This window comes from Canis lupus, chromosome 5, assembly GCF_003254725.2.
Source record: "Canis lupus dingo isolate Sandy chromosome 5, ASM325472v2, whole genome shotgun sequence".
NCBI classification, from domain to species: Eukaryota; Metazoa; Chordata; class Mammalia; order Carnivora; family Canidae; genus Canis; species Canis lupus.
In genome coordinates, this window is record NC_064247.1 from 8,134,259 (window position 1) to 8,155,610 (window position 21,352).

General features: G+C 55.1%; 2 protein-coding genes across 16 annotated transcripts in view; one reads left to right on the forward strand and one right to left on the reverse strand.

The window, feature by feature from the left end:
• KIRREL3 (kirre like nephrin family adhesion molecule 3) overlaps positions 1–5,602 on the forward strand; it is a 542,768-nt gene extending 537,166 nt beyond the window's left edge. For all 6 annotated transcript variants that reach the window (XM_049109770.1, XM_049109768.1, XM_049109769.1 and 3 more), the window contains 3 exons: positions 256–365; positions 3,263–3,349; positions 3,965–5,602. In XM_049109770.1, coding sequence (XP_048965727.1) covers positions 256–365; positions 3,263–3,349; positions 3,965–4,411 — 644 coding nt within the window. In that variant the 3' untranslated portion in view covers positions 4,412–5,602. The remainder of the gene's footprint in view (positions 1–255; positions 366–3,262; positions 3,350–3,964) is intronic.
• Positions 5,603–13,992: 8,390 nt separating this feature from the next.
• Positions 13,993–21,352, reverse strand: part of ST3GAL4 (ST3 beta-galactoside alpha-2,3-sialyltransferase 4) — a 31,821-nt gene continuing 24,461 nt past the window's right edge. For all 10 annotated transcript variants that reach the window (XM_025464963.3, XM_025464959.3, XM_025464962.3 and 7 more), the window contains 7 exons: positions 20,770–20,867; positions 20,475–20,535; positions 19,861–19,956; positions 19,576–19,765; positions 18,756–18,899; positions 14,954–15,097; positions 13,993–14,665 (listed from right to left, as the gene is read on the reverse strand). In XM_025464963.3, the coding sequence (XP_025320748.1) occupies positions 14,579–14,665; positions 14,954–15,097; positions 18,756–18,899; positions 19,576–19,765; positions 19,861–19,956; positions 20,475–20,535; positions 20,770–20,867 (820 nt within the window). In that variant the 3' untranslated portion in view covers positions 13,993–14,578. The remainder of the gene's footprint in view (positions 14,666–14,953; positions 15,098–18,755; positions 18,900–19,575; positions 19,766–19,860; positions 19,957–20,474; positions 20,536–20,769; positions 20,868–21,352) is intronic.

Consider the following 21,352-nt stretch of genomic DNA (forward strand, 5'->3'; position numbering starts at 1 on the left):
GCAGTGAAAGGCTGAGGTAGATGTAACCCGGCCAGTAGAGAAAGTGAGATGAAGCCCCAGCAGCCCACAGCACATCCAGACAGGTGTTCTACTGGTGGGATGGGGGTGGGGGGTGGGGGCAGAAGCTACTGAGTTCAGGGGCTGGAGGGTAAACCCGGGGGGCGGCCAGGGCGGTGGGGGCTTCACATCTCAGGCCCTGACACCCAAGAATGAGGACTGAACCTGTCATCTACACTTTTCCTATTTTATGTCCAGATCTCAAAGGGGTTGTGTCAGCCAAGAATGACATCCGAGTGGAGATCGTCCACAAGGAGCCAGCCTCTGGTCGAGAGGCTGAGGAACACCCCACCATCAAGCAGCTGATGGTGAGAGTGCCACGTCTTCTCCCCACCCCTCCCCGACCTGTGTGCCCCGAAAGTCCTGGTTCTGGAGGCCTCTGGGTGGCCCGGATGCTCCCAAGAAGCAGGGCCTTGGTCAGAATGTGCTCTCCCCCATAATCGGTCAGGCGCCCACTCTGAGCCCACAAAGAGTCACTGTCTGTGTCTCACATCACACGTGGTGTTCGGGGGGACTCAGCCCGTCTAAGATGTGGCCCCAGCTTTCAAAGAACCCGACTGTTCAGAAGAGAGACAAGCCAGATGCATAAGGTGCCGTAATACGTTGTTACTTAATACAGAGCTCTGTGCACACGTATTACAGCTAGTCGGTGCGCCCTGCCCCTCCCCCAAGCCCACCCCACCCCTAAAAGTCTGCAAGACACATTGGTTCCTCTTCAGGACCCGGAGTGCTTACCAGAAGCAAGCTCATAACTTCTGCAGCAAACCCAAGCCTGCCCCTCCTTTTCCTGATTACTGTTACTAGCCCGTAATCCACCCAGCGTACAAGCGGGAGCCTGGAAAGCCGCGCTAGAAAACTCTAGTGTGTGCTGTGTCCTGGCGAAAATACCCTGGAGTCCCGGCAGCAAGCACGGGGGTGAAGAGCATGTGCCTCAGTCTCCTCACCCGCGAAGTGGGGCTGAAAGCCATAGCACACGGGGCCCTGGCCACGGCTCAGTGAGCAAACCCATAAGGGCTGCAGCCCGCGGGACACAGTAAGTGCTCAAGAAATGTCAGCCGCTGTATTGCTCTGAAATCACCTCCTTATTATTATTATTTTTTTAACCACCCTCCAGAGACCCACAAGAAGGGTCCTTCTAGAACACAGATTGGATCCTGTGACTGTCCTCCTTAAAATCCCTCAGCGGCTCCCCGTGTCTACTAAAGTCCAACCACCAGGCATGTCATCAGGCCTGGCTTGATGCCGCTGGCTTCTCCAGCTCGGTCTTCCTACCGAATGCACCCGGCCCTCCAGACACCCCCCCAAAAAAATCTCTGATACCTCTGAGGCTTCACACAGGCCGTTACCTCTGCCTGTTGATTTTGCCCGTTAAATTTCACATTCTCCTCTGAGACTCAGCTCAAATGACACTTTCTCACTGTCCGTGCTTGTCCCCACTGCTGCTGGCAGAGCTACGCGCTTCCTGCTCGCCTCACACACTTTGCATGCGCCTCTTTTTTAGTGCATTGCTTGGATTACATGTCCGCTCCCCAGTTATCTCAGAGTTCCACCAGGGCACGTTCCCAAATCTGTGCGTGTCTGTTCCCCCAAGGCCAAACGCAGTGCCTGACACGGTCGAGCAATTAATCTTACAAGGGTGGAAGCCAGAACCTAGATCCAAGAAGAAATGGATGTCTCTGTAGATAAACTTCATCGAGGCCGGTGTGGAAGTATCCTGGCCTGTCCTTCCTCCCAAATAGGACCTTGAATCCCCTCCCATTGGGACATTCTGACTGCCCCCAGACTGTCTCCACACCCTCCAGTCCAAACCCTGGAGAATGAGTGGGAGTCACTCAGTAGTCAGTGAAGAGGGGTGTATGGTTGGGTGGAGGGAGGGTGACCCTGGTAGAGGGACCTGCTGAGAGCTCCCACCACTAAGTCTCCCTCCCCCCACCCCACACCCCCCACCCCGGCCCCTGTACGGCCCAACATTGATGAGAAGCAGGCTTAGAAGTTCAATCTGCTAGGAAAGCACTCCAATCCAGGCAGAACCAGAGCATTTACCAGAAAATGAAAAAAAAAAAAAAGCAGCATTGGTGAGGGTGAAACAGAATGGAAGCCCTCTGGCTGATTCCATGAGGCTCCAGAGACAGACCAAGAAAGTGAGTCACAAGGGAGAAGAAACATCCCGGCTCAGAGAGCGGATGGGAGCCCGTCCCAGCCATGTCAGGTGCAGAAGTGACACCCGGGAAGCATCTGCGTGCGGCTATTCAGATTCATGTGCCCACTGTGTGCCAAACATGCTTTATTTTCCACCTTCCAACTGTCTTAATTTTCAGTGATTTAGAGCTATGCCGCTTCATTCATCCAGCCAACATAACATTTGTGACGGCTCTGCCGTCTCTCAGGCACTGTGCTAGGCATGACAAATCAAAACAGGTACATGTAAAAAAAACAAAAACAACAACAACAAAAAAAACAGGTACATGTGATTCTACCCCAAAAGCATTTTGGTCAATGACCACGATATACAAGGGGCTGTGCCAGGTGTGCTGGGGACCCAGAGAGAAGCTAGAAGTGATCCTGGCCCTGAGGCCCTTTGGCCTCTGGTAAGAAGGTAACTTTTAGTACACCTAAGTCAAGGCTGTAAGTAACAGCGTGGCCCACGTTGCCAGCATCTCACAGGCTGTCATGCACTGTGATCCTCTCCTGAGACCTTCATTGAGCCTGGCACTGGGTGATGAGCTGCCTGCTAGGAACCCGGCCTATGCCCAGTGGTTCTGTAATTATTTATCTACAGATCTAGCTCCCTGTGGTGTACACTATATCTTAGTGCACTTCAATGTGCGTACGCCTGACCTGAAATTCAGTAAATGCTCAATGAATTTGAATTGAATCATCCAAGTGAGATCTCTGGAGGTGATGCACGAGCCCAGGGGAAGAAAGTGTGGTCTTAGCAAACTTCCCCTTCTCCACCCACCCCCTCCGCTCCTCCTGTCTCTCCCAGTCTCTCAGGACGGGGGTCCAGGAACAGCGATGAAGACATGGGGAATCTCCTCCTGCCTCCTTTACCTGCCTTCCATGGGCCGGGCAGTGAGAGGAGGCGGCGAAGGGGAGGCACAGATGGGAGCCTTCTTTTGAGTTCATTCCTCGATCTTTCCCGTGGGGGAAGTGGATGCTTAGCCCACCTCCGGTCCACTGAGCAGCCGTTTTTGGGGGGTTGTAGATGGACCGGGGTGAATTCCAGCAAGATTCAGTACTGAAGCAGCTAGAGGTTCTCAAAGAAGAGGAGAAGGAGTTCCAGAACCTGAAGGTAAGAGCAGCCCCAGGTTCTAAATCACAGCTGGGAAATCCTGCCCCACCCCTAGACCCAAGCAAACAATAACGCAAACAGGGAGGCCAGAGGTCACCTTGGGGACAGGTGTCTGTTCTCTCGCCAAGGTGGGCTGCCCGCCTGCCCGATGAGGCCAGAGAGTTAAGGCTGAGGTCCCCCGCTTCTCCTCTCCCACAGTTTCCCCACAAACAAGAGTTGTTGGGGTTATTTTTTTTTTAAGATTTTATTTATTCATTCGTGAGAGACACAGAGAGAAAGGCAGAGACACAGGCAGAGGGAGGAGCAGGCTTCCTGCAGGGAGCCTGATGCGGGAGTCGATCCCACGACCTGGGGATCACGACCCAAAGGCAGATGCTCAACCACTGAGCCACCCAGGCGTCCCCCAAATAAGAGTTTTTAAATTAAGTATCCATGTCCGGGACCGAAAGAGAGAACACTTGGAGGGTGGTTCTCAGCTGGCTCTGCAGCGCCCCGACCCCAGGACATGGGACATGCAGCACCCCCACCGACCCCCTGCTCCCCATCCCCACCCCTGCATCCCTGGTCGCCCGCGGCCAGTGACCAGTGACTCTGCCCTCGCCTCGGCCCCCCCAGGACCCCACCAACGGCTACTACAGCGTCAACACCTTCAAGGAGCACCACTCGACGCCCACCATCTCGCTGAGCAGCTGCCAGCCGGACCTGCGGCCCGCGGGGGGCAAGCAGCGGGTGCCCACGGGCATGTCCTTCACCAACATCTACAGCACCCTGAGCGGCCAGGGCCGCCTCTACGACTACGGGCAGAGGTTCGTGCTGGGCATGGGCAGCTCGTCCATCGAGCTGTGCGAGCGCGAGTTCCAGAGGGGCTCCCTCAGCGACAGCAGCTCCTTCCTGGACACGCAGTGCGACAGCAGCGTGAGCAGCAGCGGCAAGCAGGACGGCTACGTGCAGTTCGACAAGGCCAGCAAGGCCTCGGCCTCCTCGTCCCACCACTCCCAGTCCTCTTCCCAGAACTCCGACCCCAGCCGGCCCCTGCAGCGGCGGATGCAGACTCACGTCTGAGGACTCCCACGCCGGGGCTGGGGCGGGGAAGGGGTGCAGGGGCTGCAGGGGTGCAGGGGATGCAGGGGGTGCAGGGGATGCAGGGGTGCAGGGGGTGCAGGGATGCAGGGGTGCAGGGGTGCAGGGGGTGCAGGGGGTCCGGGCCACCTTCCGGCTCTGCAGAGACCGTGGACACCTTGTGGACGACCCCCTGACCCCCGAAGTGGCCTCAGCAGCCGCGCTGCTCCGAAGCCCCATCAAGCACAAACCCGGGCCCGGCCGCAGGGAGCCGGAGGCGGCGGGTGGGGACGCCGTGGGAGGCTGCAGCTCGGAGCCCTGTGCCCTGCGCTCCTGCCGACCTGCTGGGCCCAGCCCTTTCCCGGAGGCCCCTCCCGCCGGCGCTCCAGGCAGCTATCACTCTGCTTTAATCCAACTGCCAACCACTCTCCGGCCTCCCCATGAGCCCCACCCCTTGCTCCCCACTGCCCTACCCTTGTGCCTGTGCTCCTCCACCACCCTGGGGAGAAGGGGGGTGAAGCACTTCCTGGCACTGAGCTGCCCCCCACCTTGCACACCCCCACCCCAGGGTCCTGGCGCCCCCTGCTGCGCAGAGCCCAAACCCTGGATGCTGAGAAGCCAGCAATGGCCCTGGAGCATCTCTCCCACCACACTGGCCATGAGCCCACCCCCAATTTGTTCGGTGTTTTGTGTCCATACTCTTGCGGTTCTGTCCTTGGACTTGAGGCCTTTGAGCTCTGAGGTGGGACTGGCCCAGTCCAAGACTGGTGTCCTGGGAGGGCGAGGGAGGGGCAGGAGGGAACATGGGAACCCTTGGGGAACCTCACCCAACATTCCTCCCCTTGCCAGGCTGTGTGATTCAGAGTCTCCCCACCCTCCCCTGCTTCGTGTACTGCCCTCCTCTCCTACAGCACAATCGGAATTAATATAAGAAGTGTGAGAGCTTCTCTGGCCAGGGTTCTTCAAATAGTCATTGCAGAGAGTGTTTCCTGGGTCATGTAGGGTTTGACTAGATGTCAGGTCTTAAAGTGATGAGACTTGCCTCCTCAGCTGATGAATCTCCAGGGGCCTAGATCCACGCAAGGAACAATGGGCCTGCCTTCAGTAAGACTTGACCGGCAAGAGAGAAAGTGTATCTACACATCACCCCGCCTACTCACCACCTGAAAATAAATGTTAGGGCCGTTACTCCAACATATCCGTTCTGTTCTTTTGTTCCTGCAGAGCCACAGGAAGGAGCCAAGAGTTCAGACTATGCTCTGGAAACATGAGGTTCTTTGCTGTTCTCTGATTGAATTTTCCTAGATTAAGGACAGCAGGTGATGGCTCTGGCTGTGGTGGCAAGAGCACCTGCAGGCAGGCTCCTCTCCCTGCGCGGACGGGCTCAACCCAGAGGGTGGGCAAAAGCAGGACCCATGCCAAATACAGCTCAGAGGCAATGTGGTCATGCTGGGCTTTGGAGGGATCATCCCAGGCCTTTCTCTCAGCAATGTTCTGCAAGGGAAGCTCCCCCTGTTACGGGTTCAGGGCAGGAGGCTGTCTTCAAAGAGCCTATGCCACTGAATACCCTAACACTCTGAGCCTCAAATAATGTAAGAATGACCTTGTTTGAATGGAAGACTCTAGGTAGTGATGGAAGACCAGAGAGGATAGATAAGGGCCAGTTAGAGTGCTGGCTGAGGAGTGGGATCCAAATGAAACTTTGGAAAGCCCGAAGTGTCCCTAAGGTTGGAAGTTCCTCTTAGGTTAGAGTCCTTCTTGTCCAACCTTCCCCAGTAATCCTTAGCCATCATATGAACCCGTACCTCAAAAGTCTGTGCTTCTTTTCATATACTGATTCGAGAGAGATAAAGAGAGAGAGGCAGAGACACAGGCAGAAGGCAGGCCCCATGCAAGGAGCCCGACATGGGATTTGATCCCGGGACTCCAGGATCACGCCCTGGGCCGAAGGCAGGCACCAAACCACTGAGCCACCCAGGGATCCCCCAACCACAGATTCTGTACGTAACCTTCACGACGCCTCCACCCAGAGGAATGTCCTGCTTCTACCATATTTCCTAGTACTTCAAAATTCCCCGGTTACCTCAATAATTTTCTTTACAGCCCCCATGCACAAAAGAGTAGAAACTGTTAAGAAATTTAAGTGTACATCCCAGTCCACTTCCTGCTCCTAGTACCATTCAGGCTGCACGTGGATGCCAGGATATTGGCTCCTGCGCACACTAGTTTAATCTTGATAAGGCTGCTTCGTTCCAGTACATGTTTTGCCTTTGCCAACAAAGAACAAGGATCTAAGACCAGATGCAAGGTACTATAGTGTATAGGAAGAGGATGACTCAAGATTAGTCTCTTGATTCCTCCCAGCCTTCCCTACCTTGGAGGTGGGTGGCACAGCTACCTCCTAACCTTCGCCACACCTCCATTGCCCCCTGGCCCAGCCCCACACACGTACACAGTTCTCATTATAGGATGAAGGTGCCCATTCTTTTCTGGAATCTCGGATTATGACGCCATCACCAGAACAAGTGAGAAATCTGTTCTTCCATGGAACAGAAGGAGCTCTATCTCCCTGTCAGGTGGAGATAATCTGGGTAAGAATACGGACAGGTGTGGCAGCAAGCAGAGATTTGACCCAACCCCTGGAGCTCTGTCCACTGCCCGAATACAGGAAAGAATCCCTGAAGAGCTAGGAGGTCACAGTTAAGGCCTTGGCGGAAGAGAAGATGGCTGGGAAGGGGGACTTGTTAACACCTGGAGGGGCCTTGAGAAGGAGGCTAGGCCGCACTCTGTGCCCCCCTCGGTTGTCCCCAACCCTATTTCCTTCTCTCGGAAGGGTGGGAGGCACAAAAAAGCTGGTAAAGGGAGGGGTTAGAAAAAGTTTTGAGGCAGAGGGAAGCCCTGACGTCTCCTGTAGGCTCTTTCATATTAGCTGAAACGAGCGCCTTACGTGTATAGTCTTATTTAACCTTCACAAAGGATCACCACCTTACAGACCAGGGAATGCAGCTTCAAGAAGCCAAAAGACTTGCCCAAGGTCACGGGGCTGACAAGTGGCGAACGTGACATTGGTACACACACAGTTTCCCCTATAAAATGTTTCCGTCCAAAGCACAAGCTCAAGGCCGCTGCCATCCTAGAACATGATGAAAACGGCCGGAGGTGAAGGCCACCTGCTACTCCCTACTCGGGGACAGGCTAAGCAAGGAGGGAGCAGAGCTCCGTGAGGAAGGCGGAAGGCGGGTGGGACTGGCATCCTCCACCTCGAGTCCCCAGGCGACCTGGAAAGACTGCACTCCTGGGAAACAAAGCCATTCTGTGCAGCCAGCCCCCCACCGCCTCCCCCACCAAGACCAGTATCCAGTTTTTTGATAGCTTTCAAATTCGTTATTGGCTCCAAGTCCCTGGACGGGAGCCTGGTTTCTGATTCTCAGGCTCACTATCAGTCTGGAAAGCCGGGGTCATTTCCAGGACCCCCTCAGCTTTCACGGAACAGGAAGCGCTCTCACTTCATGAGCAAGAATGCCACAGCGAATCCGGTTCTGGGGAAGCTGATTGACGCAAGTGCTCCAGAGGAACAGGCCTCCAACTCCAAGCAGGCCTTTGAGCTTCCAGAGTGGAGAGGAGGGTGGGGAGGGGGGTGTATAGAAAACAAACAGGAGGCCGCAGTCCCTGGGGGGCTTCTCAGAAGGGGAGCAAAGGAGCCACCGGGAATTCTGCTTCTCACCACCTGCGGGACAGGCAGGCGGGCCTTGGCGCCAGGCATGTGCCACTACAGAATCTAAACCAAAACCCCAGCCGGCACAGCCTGAGTTGCATCAGCTCCCTGCCCAGGTAGCCCGGGTGCGCTTTATGAGGGCACCAGAAGGAAAAGACCAAGGGGCGTCCTGCCATTAGTGTATGCTCTACTCTAGGAAAGTTTCCCTACAAAATCAACTCTTTATTAAAATTAAAAGTACGAGTAACTTAAATAAAAAACGATCTTAATTTGCATAGAGATTTTTCTAATCTAAAATACCACTTGCTGTGCCTATTTGGAAGAACCATGTAGACCTAGACTAATGACATCTCAGCTAAATCCTACATTTTACTTCCCTTTTACAAGTCTTTTAGACACCTCTTATCTAAAGTTGTTTTGGGGAGGTGTAACCGTATACCAGCCATTATTTGCAGCTAAAGCTCAAAATTACCAGCAGTCTTTGAGAATCACTGATAAAGAGCTCTCACTCTCACTGGTTGAGATGAGGTGGTTACTTCTCCTTCGCAGTAAGGATCCAATCATCTTTTCCCCAACCCGTTATGTTCCAGTCTTTCTAACTAGGTCATAAACTGGGGAAAATGAGACAATTTCAAGCCAGTCATCTTTCTAAAAATAAAGGTTTGTTTCCCCGGATGAATACATTTTTGGTGTAAGGAGAGGAGGACCATCCGTTCCATCTCTCTCTAACTGCTCTTCCTCCTGGGTCCCTCTCCCCCTCCTCTCTGACGGCTCGGTCTTGGATATACACTAAAAGCTTTCATTATTATGGGCCCTGTAGGGTTTTTCACTCCTACACAGCCGTCATCTTTGAAAGGCCTTCTGTGAACACACGCCATTCACAAGCTACATCGTTGAACTGTGGTCTACGTCCCCAGTACCACTCTATGTTCCCAGCGTTCCTCTCTGGGACGGTCCACTCAGCCCACCCCCAGGGCTAGGACATCCTCACCCCCCTGGCTTGCTAATCAGGGAGCCCAAGCTATGCAAAGACATCTTTTTCCATTACTTCTTAACCTATGGCCCTTGGAAATATTTTGGAGTGCTGGGAGACCATTCAAATAATGCTCCCTTTTAACTGTCCTCTGTGCCATGCATCTAAAATATTAATGTTCAAAGCCAAGATAAACGAAGTCTCAGGAAACAGGTCTCCTTTGGGAGAATTCGGGTCTTCGTTCATTGGGGGCTTCTGTGAAATCTGTTACCAATAATGCAAAGGGAAAAGTGCTCTTTGGGATAGGAGCTGAATATGGGGATTCATGCCCTTGAAGGTCACCCTCAATTAGACAAAGACATTGTCAGGGGGATTACATTAAAAGATACCACTTCCACCCCCTTCGTAAAGAATTTCAAGGGCCAGAGCCCTGCTGCCTGACCAGTAGGCAGTGTATTCGTGACACTGATGGACAGTGCACTTGGGAGAAATACTGAATGAAGAAGGAATTTTCAGAGAAGAACCTCCTCTCTGGCTTTTTTTCTTTTTTTCTAAAGAGATTTTATTTGTCTATTCGAGAGAGAGGCAGAGACACAGGCAGAGGGAGAAGCAGGCTCCCTGTGAGGACTCGATCCCAGGACCCCAGCATCACGACCTGAGCCAAAGACAGACGCTCAACCGCTGAGCCGCCCAGGGCCCCTCCTCTCTGACTTAATTTAAAAGTTTCTCTAGCTCTCCTGCCATGAGAGGCTACAGCAGTGGAACATAAATCCTCAAGAGAAAAAGAACAGAACTGGAGTGAAATCTCAGACTCTAATTTCTACTTTTGCGAATTTTTTTCCTCAGGAGAGAAACAAGCAAGAGATGATACTCCTTAAGTGTTAACGTTGGTGATGTATGTAAATAGTGTTTTAGGAAGCCTCAGAATAATAGATGGTTCTGGAATAGCTTAGTTCTGTAATTCCAACTTCTATTCCCTTAGGGTGATTTCCACATCTGAGCCTTCTCTCATTCCCTCCGCCCAGCTCCACCCTCCCAGTCTTGCAATATTCTTAAGAGAAACTGTGCCTCTGTTGAGGGGTGGGTGGGCTTTAAACTGTTGGTTCCCCCCAGGAACCTGAAATCAACCCCCAAAAGTTCATTCTTCCCTAAAAACTTTTGTCAAATCCTATGTATTACCCCCTCCCCCCTCCCCCAGACAGAACTGTGGTCTCTCCCACTTGCTCCCAGCTCTCTGTAATCCCTTTTCATGAAGTAGAGCCTTCTGATACAGTCGGGGTCCCCTCACTCTTGCCCAAATCTGACACCTAATGAGATTCAAGTTTCATTTCTCAGGCACGGGATCCCCCAAATCTCTCACGAGCGGTAAACTCACAGCGAAAGGCCTGGCCAGGAAAACAGGCTCTCACTACAGACGCACATATATCCATCCTTAAACTTTTAAGTTGGAAACATTTCCTGGAACCATGTCTGGGTGCAGAACCATGGGAATGCTCAACACTAACACATAGTTTTCCGAACCTATAATTAAGGCATCGAAAGGTCAGAGGGTCTAGAGGAGAGCATCCCGACGCTGAGATTGTCCTTGTCAACCTTAGTTTTAGGAACCTCCTCCTGCATGCCCTCAGAATGGATCATGTTGCCCAAGAAACCACTTTTCTCCAAAAACCCCTCAAGGCATCTGACTTCGATTTAGAAAACCACTGCCAGAGAGCAGTTTGAACTCATCGTTCATTGTTTGATTATGTCAAAGCCTGCGTGTGAGTCATTCCGCCAATGTCTTACCTTCTCGGACTTTGTTTGTGGGTGATTTGAAGACAAAGACTTTTCTGGAACCAGCCATGTTCCCCCCACCCCACCCCATACCTGGGCAAATATTTGGCCCTCCAGATGTGTACCTCCCCTGCTTCCCATGCTTTCCCGTGTTTTCTATTATGCAAGGCAGCTTTCCAATCTAATATTTATATCATCCTTTACAGTCTACACAGTGTTTTCACAACCGTATTCCCATTAGATCTTTAGAACCTCATTGTGAGAGAGGCGTGCACAGTGGCTCTTCTGCGGATGCAGGAGCCGGGGCGAGCCTGGAGCAGGGACGTCCGCGAGCCCAGCGGCCCTGCCAGTGCCCCACGCCTTGGGGCCTCCAAGACAGAGCTGTTTCCAAGCTCAGACTTCTCACAAGCTAGACAGCCTCTGGGGTAAAGCAACTGGATGTACTTCTGTCCTCAGAAAAGTGTAAATAAAAACCCGAAGTGTCCGAAATCAAGGCAACACCATGTGATGTGAATATAGGATATTTATTTAAACGTGCTCCTGAGCTAGGTAAAGGGTCTCGCCCAGCCAGGCGGTCCGGTCCAGCCGGGCGTCCCTCCCCTCCCCGGGCCGGGCCTCAGTGTCCCCCTCTGTGGAGCAGGGCTGGACCCCCAGAGTCCACACTGGAGGGAGCTCGCCGCCCCCCCCCCCCCCGCCCCCGCAGCCCGAGTCACTTTTGCACGGGGCTCGGGAAGGCACCGCAGGGGGCGGGGAGGAGGCCCAGCGGGGGCGCTGAGCGACCCCGGGAGGAAGGGCGCGGCCCCTCCGCTCCCCGCCCAGCCCGCCGCGGCCTCCCCCTGCAGCGGTCGCCGCGCCCTGAGCCCTCGGCCGGGAGGCGCTGCGGGCGGCGGGCGGGAGGTCGCGGCCGCCCCCGACCCCGTTCCCAGACGGCCCGCGCCCAGGACGCATGCGCGCCGCAGGCCCCGCCCCCGGCACTGGCCCCGCCCCCGGCCGGTGGGGGCGGGGCGAGCAGGCGAGCTGGGCGGGGCTGGGGGAGGACCGCGCGTGCGCTCCGGGGAGCGGGCCGGGCTCGGGGAGCGGGCCGGGCTGTGCGCGCGAACTCCGGGGCAGGCGGCGGCCGGGAGCCCGTCGTGGCGTCCAGGCTGCTGGAGCCGCGGTTCCCGGCCCCCCCCCTCCCGGCGCCCTGCATGAGACCCAGGAACCCATTTGTAAGGCACCCCCTGATTGCTCTGGTGCAAGTGGCCCCTTGGGCGCCCTCGTCTCCGTGAACCGAGGAGGTGGAGCGCAGACCCGCAGAAATGACTGGCGCACGGCCGTGCGGAGTGCAGGGGCCTCGCCCTGCGCAGAGCCCAGATGCGTAGACCGCGCCCTTCCCTGCTTTCCCTCCTGCCTCACTTTCGGGACATGTTTAATCAGCACCAGGCCCCTGGGAGGCAGTTCGTTCCTCATGAGCGAGGGTCCCTTCCTCAGGACACCAGAGGGCTCCATCCAGTGGCTCCACATCAAAGCTCCACTCCCGGCTCTGACCTTGTGCCAGCACTGACTCAGTCTGCAACCTGCGTTGGGGTTGCAGCACCCTGGCAAGAGCCGAGCTCACCCAAGGGAACAGCGGCCAGGTTAGGTGCATATGCCCTCCCCTCGTGCGCACTTATCAGTATGCAGTCGGGAGACTTCCTGCCTATGGCATCAGGGGCATAGCCCAGCAAGAATGTGGACTGCTCTCGTGTCTATACCCGTGTGTGCGGAGTTTAGGGAGAGGGTCTGACCCATCCCTGTGTGCTGGATTCTGGCTCAAGCTGAGGCGTGTTCAGTAACAGGCGGTGGCCCCAGTCCAGGACAGCTGGATCATATGTGCTGACAGCCACTTTCAATGGCCTGGATGGGGAAATGGACACTCCCTTGCATACCCTCACGAGAAGCTGCTGGGGAAGCATCACGGATAAGCAGAGCTAAGATCCCTGCACACATTCACACCCTTTGGAGTCAGCAAGTCTCCCCGCAAAGGCTGGGAGACAAGGCTTGCCTCTGTAGAGGAGAGAGGGCTAGGGGCTGCAGGTGCTGGGGCCCTATTGTGGAATCCCCCCTCTCCCCTGAGGGGAGGGCAGCTAGCAAAGTAATGTCACCAGGCTTCTGGGAGAGCAGCAACGCTATTCCCAGGGATGGTCCTCAGGACCGTTCCGTGGCATGAGGTCGGGTGTTCTCAAGGCTGCTCCAACACCCGGTCCAGAAGTGTGTCATCTTCCTCTGCTTCTCCCGCATCTCTGCTCCTCTTTATCTGTCCTGTCCCAGTCTAACTGTCTCAAAACCTCAAGGCTGCAACTCTTTCCGAGAAAGCCAGGAACACAGCTGTGAGTCCCATTCTCTAGGGGGGAGTTCCAGCTCTCGCTCCTGGCTCCAGATGTAAGGGAACAGCTGTGGGGGTGGCAAGATGCCCAGTTGGCAGCTAAACACGGCCTGGGAAGATGGAGAACAAAGCGGGGAGATACAGGCAAATGGCAGGGCGCTCACAACTCTAGAGACCCGGGGAAAATGGCATTTTGTCCCCTGGCCCAGCAACTGGCTGGATAGGCCTTGCCAGATCCCTCAGATGTTGCCCAAGCCCTGCCCATCCCAATCCTGGCAGCCTGGGCCACTGGCAGGACCTTCTGTAAACTCCATTTTATGATTCCCACTTAATCTGAGAAAGGAAACTTGGCTTCCATTGTCTGACTCCACCCCTGTCCTCAAACACACACCTCCCAGCAGGAGGTTTTAGAAAAGAGAGACTGGAGAGGGAAGGAGGAGGAACAGGGAGAGGGGAAGAGAGTGCTGCCATTTCCATCTGACATGCTCCTGCCTCTCTCTACCTCTGCGAGTCAAACGGGATGGAGAGTGCCAGGCTGGGTGTCCAGCAGTCAGCCCGCTCTGACACCACCTGCCTGCCACACGGGGTGACAATGAATGACTTGGCACCAAGCGCTGTACCCAGTCATCATTTCCTGAATGACCATGGCCTCTTCTGGGTCCCACTGGGTCCCAGAGACACTGCCGGTCTTTAACAGGCCTGCCTAGTGCTGGGACAGGGGACCCTCTCGCTCCCTCCATGTCCTCCCCAACCTGAAGGACACAGGGTATCACAACCGCTTCCGTTTTAGGAAAAAATAGTTTAATGTTAGGTTTCAAACCTCTTTTCTACATGAGGTCCCATTCTCCGTGGGACCTCATCCCAATGCTCTTCCCATGCCCGCTGGGAGGTAGCAGCCCCTCTCTGGAGGGCACCCACCCGCTCCAGACGCCCCTGCCCTCCTGGGAGGCCTGCTCTGGCTCTAGGCTCTAGTGGGCCAAGCACTTGTGTGTTTTTATCCACAGTGGGCAGACCACTGTGCTATGCCCCCGTTTCCGGATGCCATGGGACCAGCCCGAGGCACATTCCTACCCTTTTAATTAAATAGCCCATTAAATAAGCTCCCGGGGCTGGTGAGAAGGGGTGCCTCAGCCACACACCCCGCGCCTCGGAAGGCCTCCCGCCACCCGGGGCCTCCACCCTGACTGGATCCGGCCGCCCCAAGAGCAGCCAGGGGCGCGGCCCCATCTCAGGCCCCGCCTGTACCAGGCCCCCTCTCCACACGGGGAGGGGGAATCCAAGCAGGTCACGCCGGCGCCCCCACAGCCGTGGTTGGTCGCTCAGGCGGCAGGGCGGGCAGACTGACGGCTAGAGCTCCTGTCCCCGTCAGAAGAACGTGAGGTTCTTGACTGCTCCGATCTCCAGCATCCGCTTGATGGCCAGGGCCTCCTGGGAGACGTTGTGGCCTGACCCCTGCGGAGACAGCCAAGGAAGCAAAGTGAGGGCCTCTCAGGGACCTCCCCGGCCCTAGAAGGCCTCCCTGCGCCCCCCACAGCCCCCATGTCCCTGTGCTGGCCCTCGGGAGGAAGCCAGGACCTGTGTGGCCAGATCCAGGGGGACTCAGGCCCACGAGTCCAGGGGGCTGGGTTCCGGTTCTGGCCCTCTGAGTGACCCCCTCACGAGCCGCCTCGGGGCCCCACTTTCACTCACCCAGGGTCCCCCACCTCCGTCCCACCCAGCTCGGAAGCGGGGGCCGCTTACCGCCATGGACTTGAGCGTGATCTGTTCATAGTAGTGAATGGTCTGCTTCCTGTTGTGGGCGTCCGGGTAGCCGAAGCCGGCGATGTGCACCAGGTCGCAGAGGTGGAGAGCCAGCGTGATGGCCAGCAGGCCCGTGGTGGGCTTCTGGGGGACAAGGGGTGCGGGAGGTATGAGAGGGAGCCCTGCTCCCTTCACCGCCTTCTAGGCTTGCTCTGCCACAGACTTTCTTTTTCACGGAAACGTTCTTCATCCGTGCTGCCTTGCACAGCGGTCATGAAGCACATGTGGCTACTGGGCTTGCGAGTGGGGCTGGCATGGCTGCACTAGAACTGAATCTTTTCCTTAAAAAAATGATTTTATTTATTTATTTGAGAGAGAGCGAGAGTGAGCATGAGCTGGGGGAGAGGTGGAGGGAGAGAGAGAAGCAGAGTCCCCACTGAGCAGGGATGCAGGGATGCTCCAATGGATGCTGGAGATTGGAGCAGTCAAGAACCTCACGTTCTAAAAAATAAAAAAAAAAAACGAAAGAAAATAAAAGAACTTCACGTTCTTCTGATGGGGGCAGGGGCTCTAGCCATCAGTCTGCCCCACCCCCACGTGGGGCTCGACCCCAGGACCCCAGGATCATGACCTGAGCCGAAGGCAGACGCTTAACGACTGAGCCACCCAGGCGCCCCTGAATCTTTTACTTGATTTAATTTTATACTTAATTAATTTATTATTTTTTAAAAGATTTTATTTATTTATTCATGAGAGTCACAGAAAGAGAGAGAGAGAGAGAAGCAGAGACACAGGCAGAGGGAGAAGCAGGCTCCATGCAGGGAGCCCGACGTGGGACTTGATCCCAGGACTCCAGATCACGACTGAGCCAAAGGCTCAACCACTGAGCCACCCAGGCGACCCTAATTTAATTAATTTAAATTTAAATAGCCACAGGTAGTTCACGGCTATCAGGCTGGATAGGATAGCCCAACACACCTCAAGGAGGGTTTGGGTCTCTAGGCGTGATGATGGCAATCAGTATGACCATGACCGTGGGAATACTCATCATCAGCTATTAGCTTTGAGCACTTCCTATGTGCCTGACACTGTGTTAAACACTTTACTCCCTATAATACATGAGTGCATCCAGTCTTCACAAAAACACTTTGAGGCAGACACTATCATAGGCCCCATTTTACAGATGGGGAAACTGAGGCTTAGGACTCTTTGCTCAGGGAGTGGAAAGGTCCTGCTCTCTGCTTTGGAAAACCTTACCTCTTTCAGAAGAAAACCTGGGGCTCTCGCACGGACTGTGTGCCTCTTTAATGAGGGCGGGCTCTCCCCTTCTGTAAAGTGGGGACAGCAATACTTTTCCCACCCACCTTATGGACTGCTATGGAGGGAGGAGGAGGGGGACTCCTTTCTCCATCCCTACTTTATCCACGGGGACAGGCAACCTGGTACTCTAACCTCACAAATCTTGCCTTTGTCAGCTCCCACAACTGCCTTCCCGATCACTTCAGCTGCCCACTCCCTGGCTCTTGTCAGGTCCCCTCTGAGCTCTCCTGTCATTTCATCTGTCCCTTCCTGCCTGGGCCTTCTCTTTCACCTGCTGCTTTATTATTATTATTATTATTTTGTTCTTTAGATTTTATTTATTTATTCATGAGAGACACACAGAGAGAAGCAGAGACACAGGCAGAGGAAGAAGCAGGCTCCCTGTGGGGAGCTGGATGCGGAACTTGATCTCAGGACCCTGGGGTTACGACCTGAGCCAAAGGCAGATGCTCAACCACTGAGCCACCCAGGCGCCCCTCACCTGTTGCTTTGATCACCACTACGTTACCTTATCTAGTTCACATTTGCCAAACCACATTTCCATGGCCACTGGCCAACTGTGCCTGGTCACAGGCTCCTGAAACATACCAGACTCTCCTCTCCCCCTGTATCCCCTGTGTTCCTTAAGCACATTACCATCCAGCCAGCTGTCTAAGCCGGAAACCTAGAATTGCTATAAATCTCTCCACTTCACCTGTAAAATAAATGATGTAGCAGGAGATCCCGAAGATAACCCCCATGACCCTTGAGTGCACATGGAACCCACAAATCTGAGACGTATTACATTACATTCTATCACTCTACAGGTGCCACTGGCCATAAAATAGATAATCCGGGTGGGCTTGACCTAATTACCTGAGCTTTTGCATCTGGGGCTAGAGATCGGTAATGGAGGAAGTCAGGGGTGTGAAGTGCAAGCAAGATTTATCATGCCTCTGCTGGCTTGAACCACAAGGAACTGAATGCCTTTGACAAGAAAGATCCTGGAAGCACGTCCCCCCTCGCCCCCAATACCCCCAGCCCCCAGCCTCCAGATTAAGAACGCAGCCAAGCCATGCGGGACTTCCGACCTCCAGAACTATGAGTCCATCAATGGGTATTCCTTTAAACCACTCAAGTCTGGTGATCTGTTAAGCAGCAATGGGAAACTACTACGTCAAGTGCATCCCTTCCTCTTCCCCTCCCACCGCCAAAAGCTGGGTTCTGGTTCCTTCTCTTGTCTCCCCACTCCAGCACTTTCCCCTCTGCCTCACATCCCATCAGGGCCATAAAACACCTCCTGGCTGCCCCCTCAACATCACTTGCGCTAGAACTCAGTGCTGGAGAAGCTGGCTGGTCTTGCCAAAGGAAATACCTCTTCCCCAAGTCTCTGCCTGATGGGCCCCATGACCCCTCAAAGACCCAACTCCACGACCACCTCCTCTGGGCCGGGGCGTCCGAGCCAGCCCCACACAGAGGTCGGCCCCTCCTCCCAGATCCTATAGCATCTGGAACAACTCTCCACTAAGGCATTGTACCACTCCGTGTTGCAACGTGTATGTTTATTTTGCTAGATTGAGTGTCCTTAGGGCAAGGTGCCTGTCTTACTCCCCAAGCGTGCAAATCTGTGGCCCTGGACTGAGCAGCCACAAAAGGAGGCATTCAACCTATGAAGCTGAATCACAGTGCATCCTCGGTGAGGAATAAAATTATTGATGCAAAATTTGGCAAACACAATGAGTATCCACTATGTACCAATCTCCACGATAGGCATGTTATATAACTATGTTTTTAAATTCTACAATGGCCTTAAACGTTCAGTACTGACCCTATCCCCACCACATAGATAAGAAAGGCGAGGCTCCAAGTGGCCGATTTGCTCAAGGCCCCAGAGTTAAGCAGGACAGCCGAGACCTATCTATGTTTACTGGTCACCTCTGACAACTATCCCATACGGCCTCTCTGGGGGCCCCTGAGACATGTGTGGCTGTCCTTGGGAAGGTGCAAAAACCAGAACTTGCAAAACTGTACCACAACTCTCCAAAACTGACACATCGCACCAAACCAGGACACACAAGACACACTGAGCTCAACTCATCCTGACCAATCTGTTCCAAGATAAGATCACAGACACAGTGACCTAAGAGCAACTGCACAGACTCCAGTAGCTCTAAAGTCAAGGCCATAGACTGTCCCAGCAACTCCCTGGTTTATAAATCCTGACCAGACCTGCCAAAGCCTCTAACCCTAAGCCTTATAAAGACATCCCTACCACCTCCCTGCTGGGCAGAGGCCCAGTGGGTCTCAAAAGCGCGCACCCCCCCTTCCTGCAGCCAGGGAAACTGAACACAGGGAAGGTGAGGCCAGGAAGCAGTCCCAGGTGCTGTTCAAATGCAAACGGATGTCTCTTTCATTACTTCCCTCTCCTGGGGTCCTCCAGGGCTTCCCAAGCCTCTAGAAACTTCCCACCCAGCCCTCAGGCTTCCCTGCCCATCACCTGCACCTGCTTAATCTTGCGTGGCTGTTTCATCGGCAGGTTCAGCAGTTTGTCAGCTGCAATCTCCATAAAGAAAGGGTTGAGAATCCGAACCTGCCTGGGGTTGACGTCCCAGATGAGGGGAGGCTGCTTCCAGAAGCCCTTTCGTACCTGTGGGGCACAGGATTTGGAAGGGAGACATGAGGGTGTGCGCAGGCCTGTTTCTCAAGTCCAGCCTGGTGGGGTCCCCGCATCAGCAGAGGCCCTCAGGAATGTGGGGGTGAGAGGGGAGGGAGGTGGGGGCCAGCCACGCAGAGGGGAAAGGCCACCAGAGGAGAGGAGCAGGGAGAGAGAGGTTTGAGGGCCCTGCTCAGGGGGAGGCCAGGTGACACGGCATGTGGTCCCTTCCCAAAGATATCGGGACAGGTGGAAGGGGCGTGCTTACGTTTGGCAAAATGCTAGATGGGACCAGTCAGGATTTGACTGGTTGAAAAACAAGAGTGGATACCACCTAGAAGGACAGACTCCTACCCCACGCCCGCCTGCAGAGGACTCCTGACCAGCGCTCTGCTCAGGGGTTTCTCCCCGGCAAACCTGTATCCTGGCAGTTTCCCTGTCCCAGCAGCCTCACGCTTGGGGTGCCACCTGCCTCCTGGAGCCTCTGAGGCCCTGGCTGCTGCGGTGGCTTCTCAGAAGCCCCGCAGGACACGGAGTTGACACCTTCCCCACGTGGGCTCTTTGGAATCATGGGGCGGACGTTGTGGAGCATGAGGCCCTGAGACAGGCGGTGGCCCACCGCTGAGCCTTGACCCCTCGCCAACCTCTTGGCACTCAGGATGCCACTTACCCTCTTCTTATCACTCAGGATGGTCTCAATCCAGTGGAAGTCCATTGCCTTGAAGGCCACCAGGACGAGAAGTGTGTCTGGGTTGTTCTCCACTTTGGGGTTGAAGTGGGCTGACTCCGGGTAGAAGAGACGCATGGTGGTCTTCGAGCCCACGTCACCCTCGTAGCCAGCCACGGGGGCGTTGTTCAGTCTGGGAGGCGGGGAGGGGATGCCCGTCACCCAGAGACCCACGGGCCCGTCGACAGTCACCCCCCAACGGAAGGGACGAGGGCCAGGCCTACAGACCTGATGACCACGTCGTACTTGTTGATGGCATCTCCCAGCGAGCTGTTGCGCAGCCGATGCCCATTGCCCACCACCACGCAGCGGCGACACTTGAGACTGCCGTGGGAAGAGGGTGATCAGCCCCAGGCGTGAGCCCTGCTCCAGCTGCACTGAACTCCCGCCCTGGGTCTGCCTGGGGCCCGGCTCAGGACTCCTTCCCTGGCCGCCTCGCCCCTGATCCCCATGGACCAGCATCTCCAGGCAGTCCTGCTTACGGTCCTGCTGACTCCGCAGCCCTGGGCTTTGATGGGAGAGAAGACTGAGCAGAGCACGGCAGACAGAGGAGGGGAGGAGGAAGATCCCCATTTCCCAGCACCCCCCAACCCAGCCTGCTGCCAGGCCTGCCTGTTGCCACGGCGAGACCCCGCCTGCTACGGCACCCGGATGTCCGGGCTCAGTTGCCGGGGACACTGGTGTCCCTGCCTCTCTGGAGACAGGCAGGCTAGGAAGATGGGTCAAATTGGCCACAGGGGACCAGAGGCAGGAGGGCCCGCTGGGAGGCGCTAGCCCATGACTGTCGCACGGGGGCAGGAAAGAGGAGGTGCTCAGACTCTGTGCAGGGAGTGTGTCCTCACCTCTGGATGCTCTCTGGAATGGAGTAGCTGGTGATGGCTAGAACCCGGAGGAGCAGGTCTTCTGCAAAAAGACACACAGGGGAGGGGCCCATGACAACCAGCGAGCTTGCCAAAGGCTGCCAACTCTCCCTCCACTGCTCCTCCGGGCCCCTGCTGCCCCCTCGCCCCGCCACCCCTCGCCCCACCCCAGCATCAGCCCAGCTCTGAACGTGGGCCCGGGGACTGCAGGCAGCAAAGAACAAGCAGCAGCGTGGCCGAGGGGAGCCCACCGCCCCCACGAACCCGCACGGCTTACCGCTCCCCTTGGTCCCATAGGGCAGCTCGTAGGCAGACGGTGTCTTGACCCAGAAATAATCCTTCATCTGCAGGAAGATGGGCTGATCTCGGGAGTAGCTGCACAGAGGTGAAAGTAGGGTGGGGATGAGAAAGGGATTAATCTTTTGTTTTTTTAAAAAGATTTTATTTATTCATGAGAGACAGAGAGAGAGAGGCAGAGACACAGGCGGAGGGAGAGGCAGGCTCCCTGCAGCGAGTCCGACGCGGGACTTGATCTCAGGACCCTGGGGTTATGACCTGAGCCAAAGACAGGTGCTCAACCACTGAGCCACCCGGGTGCCCCGAAAGGAACTGATCTTGAGGAAGCCAGAATCAGGGGCAGGTCAGGCCTCTGACTAAGGTTATATATATTATACATAACACACATAATATAATGTATTACATGTTATATATACAATGTGTAAATAATGTATAAGATATAATATTTGGGGCCCCTGCAACCTCCAACTCCATATATAATTTATATTTACACATTATATAATATTGTATATAATGGTTATATTATAATACAGATATAGAGATTCAGAGGCCTCTCCTCCCCT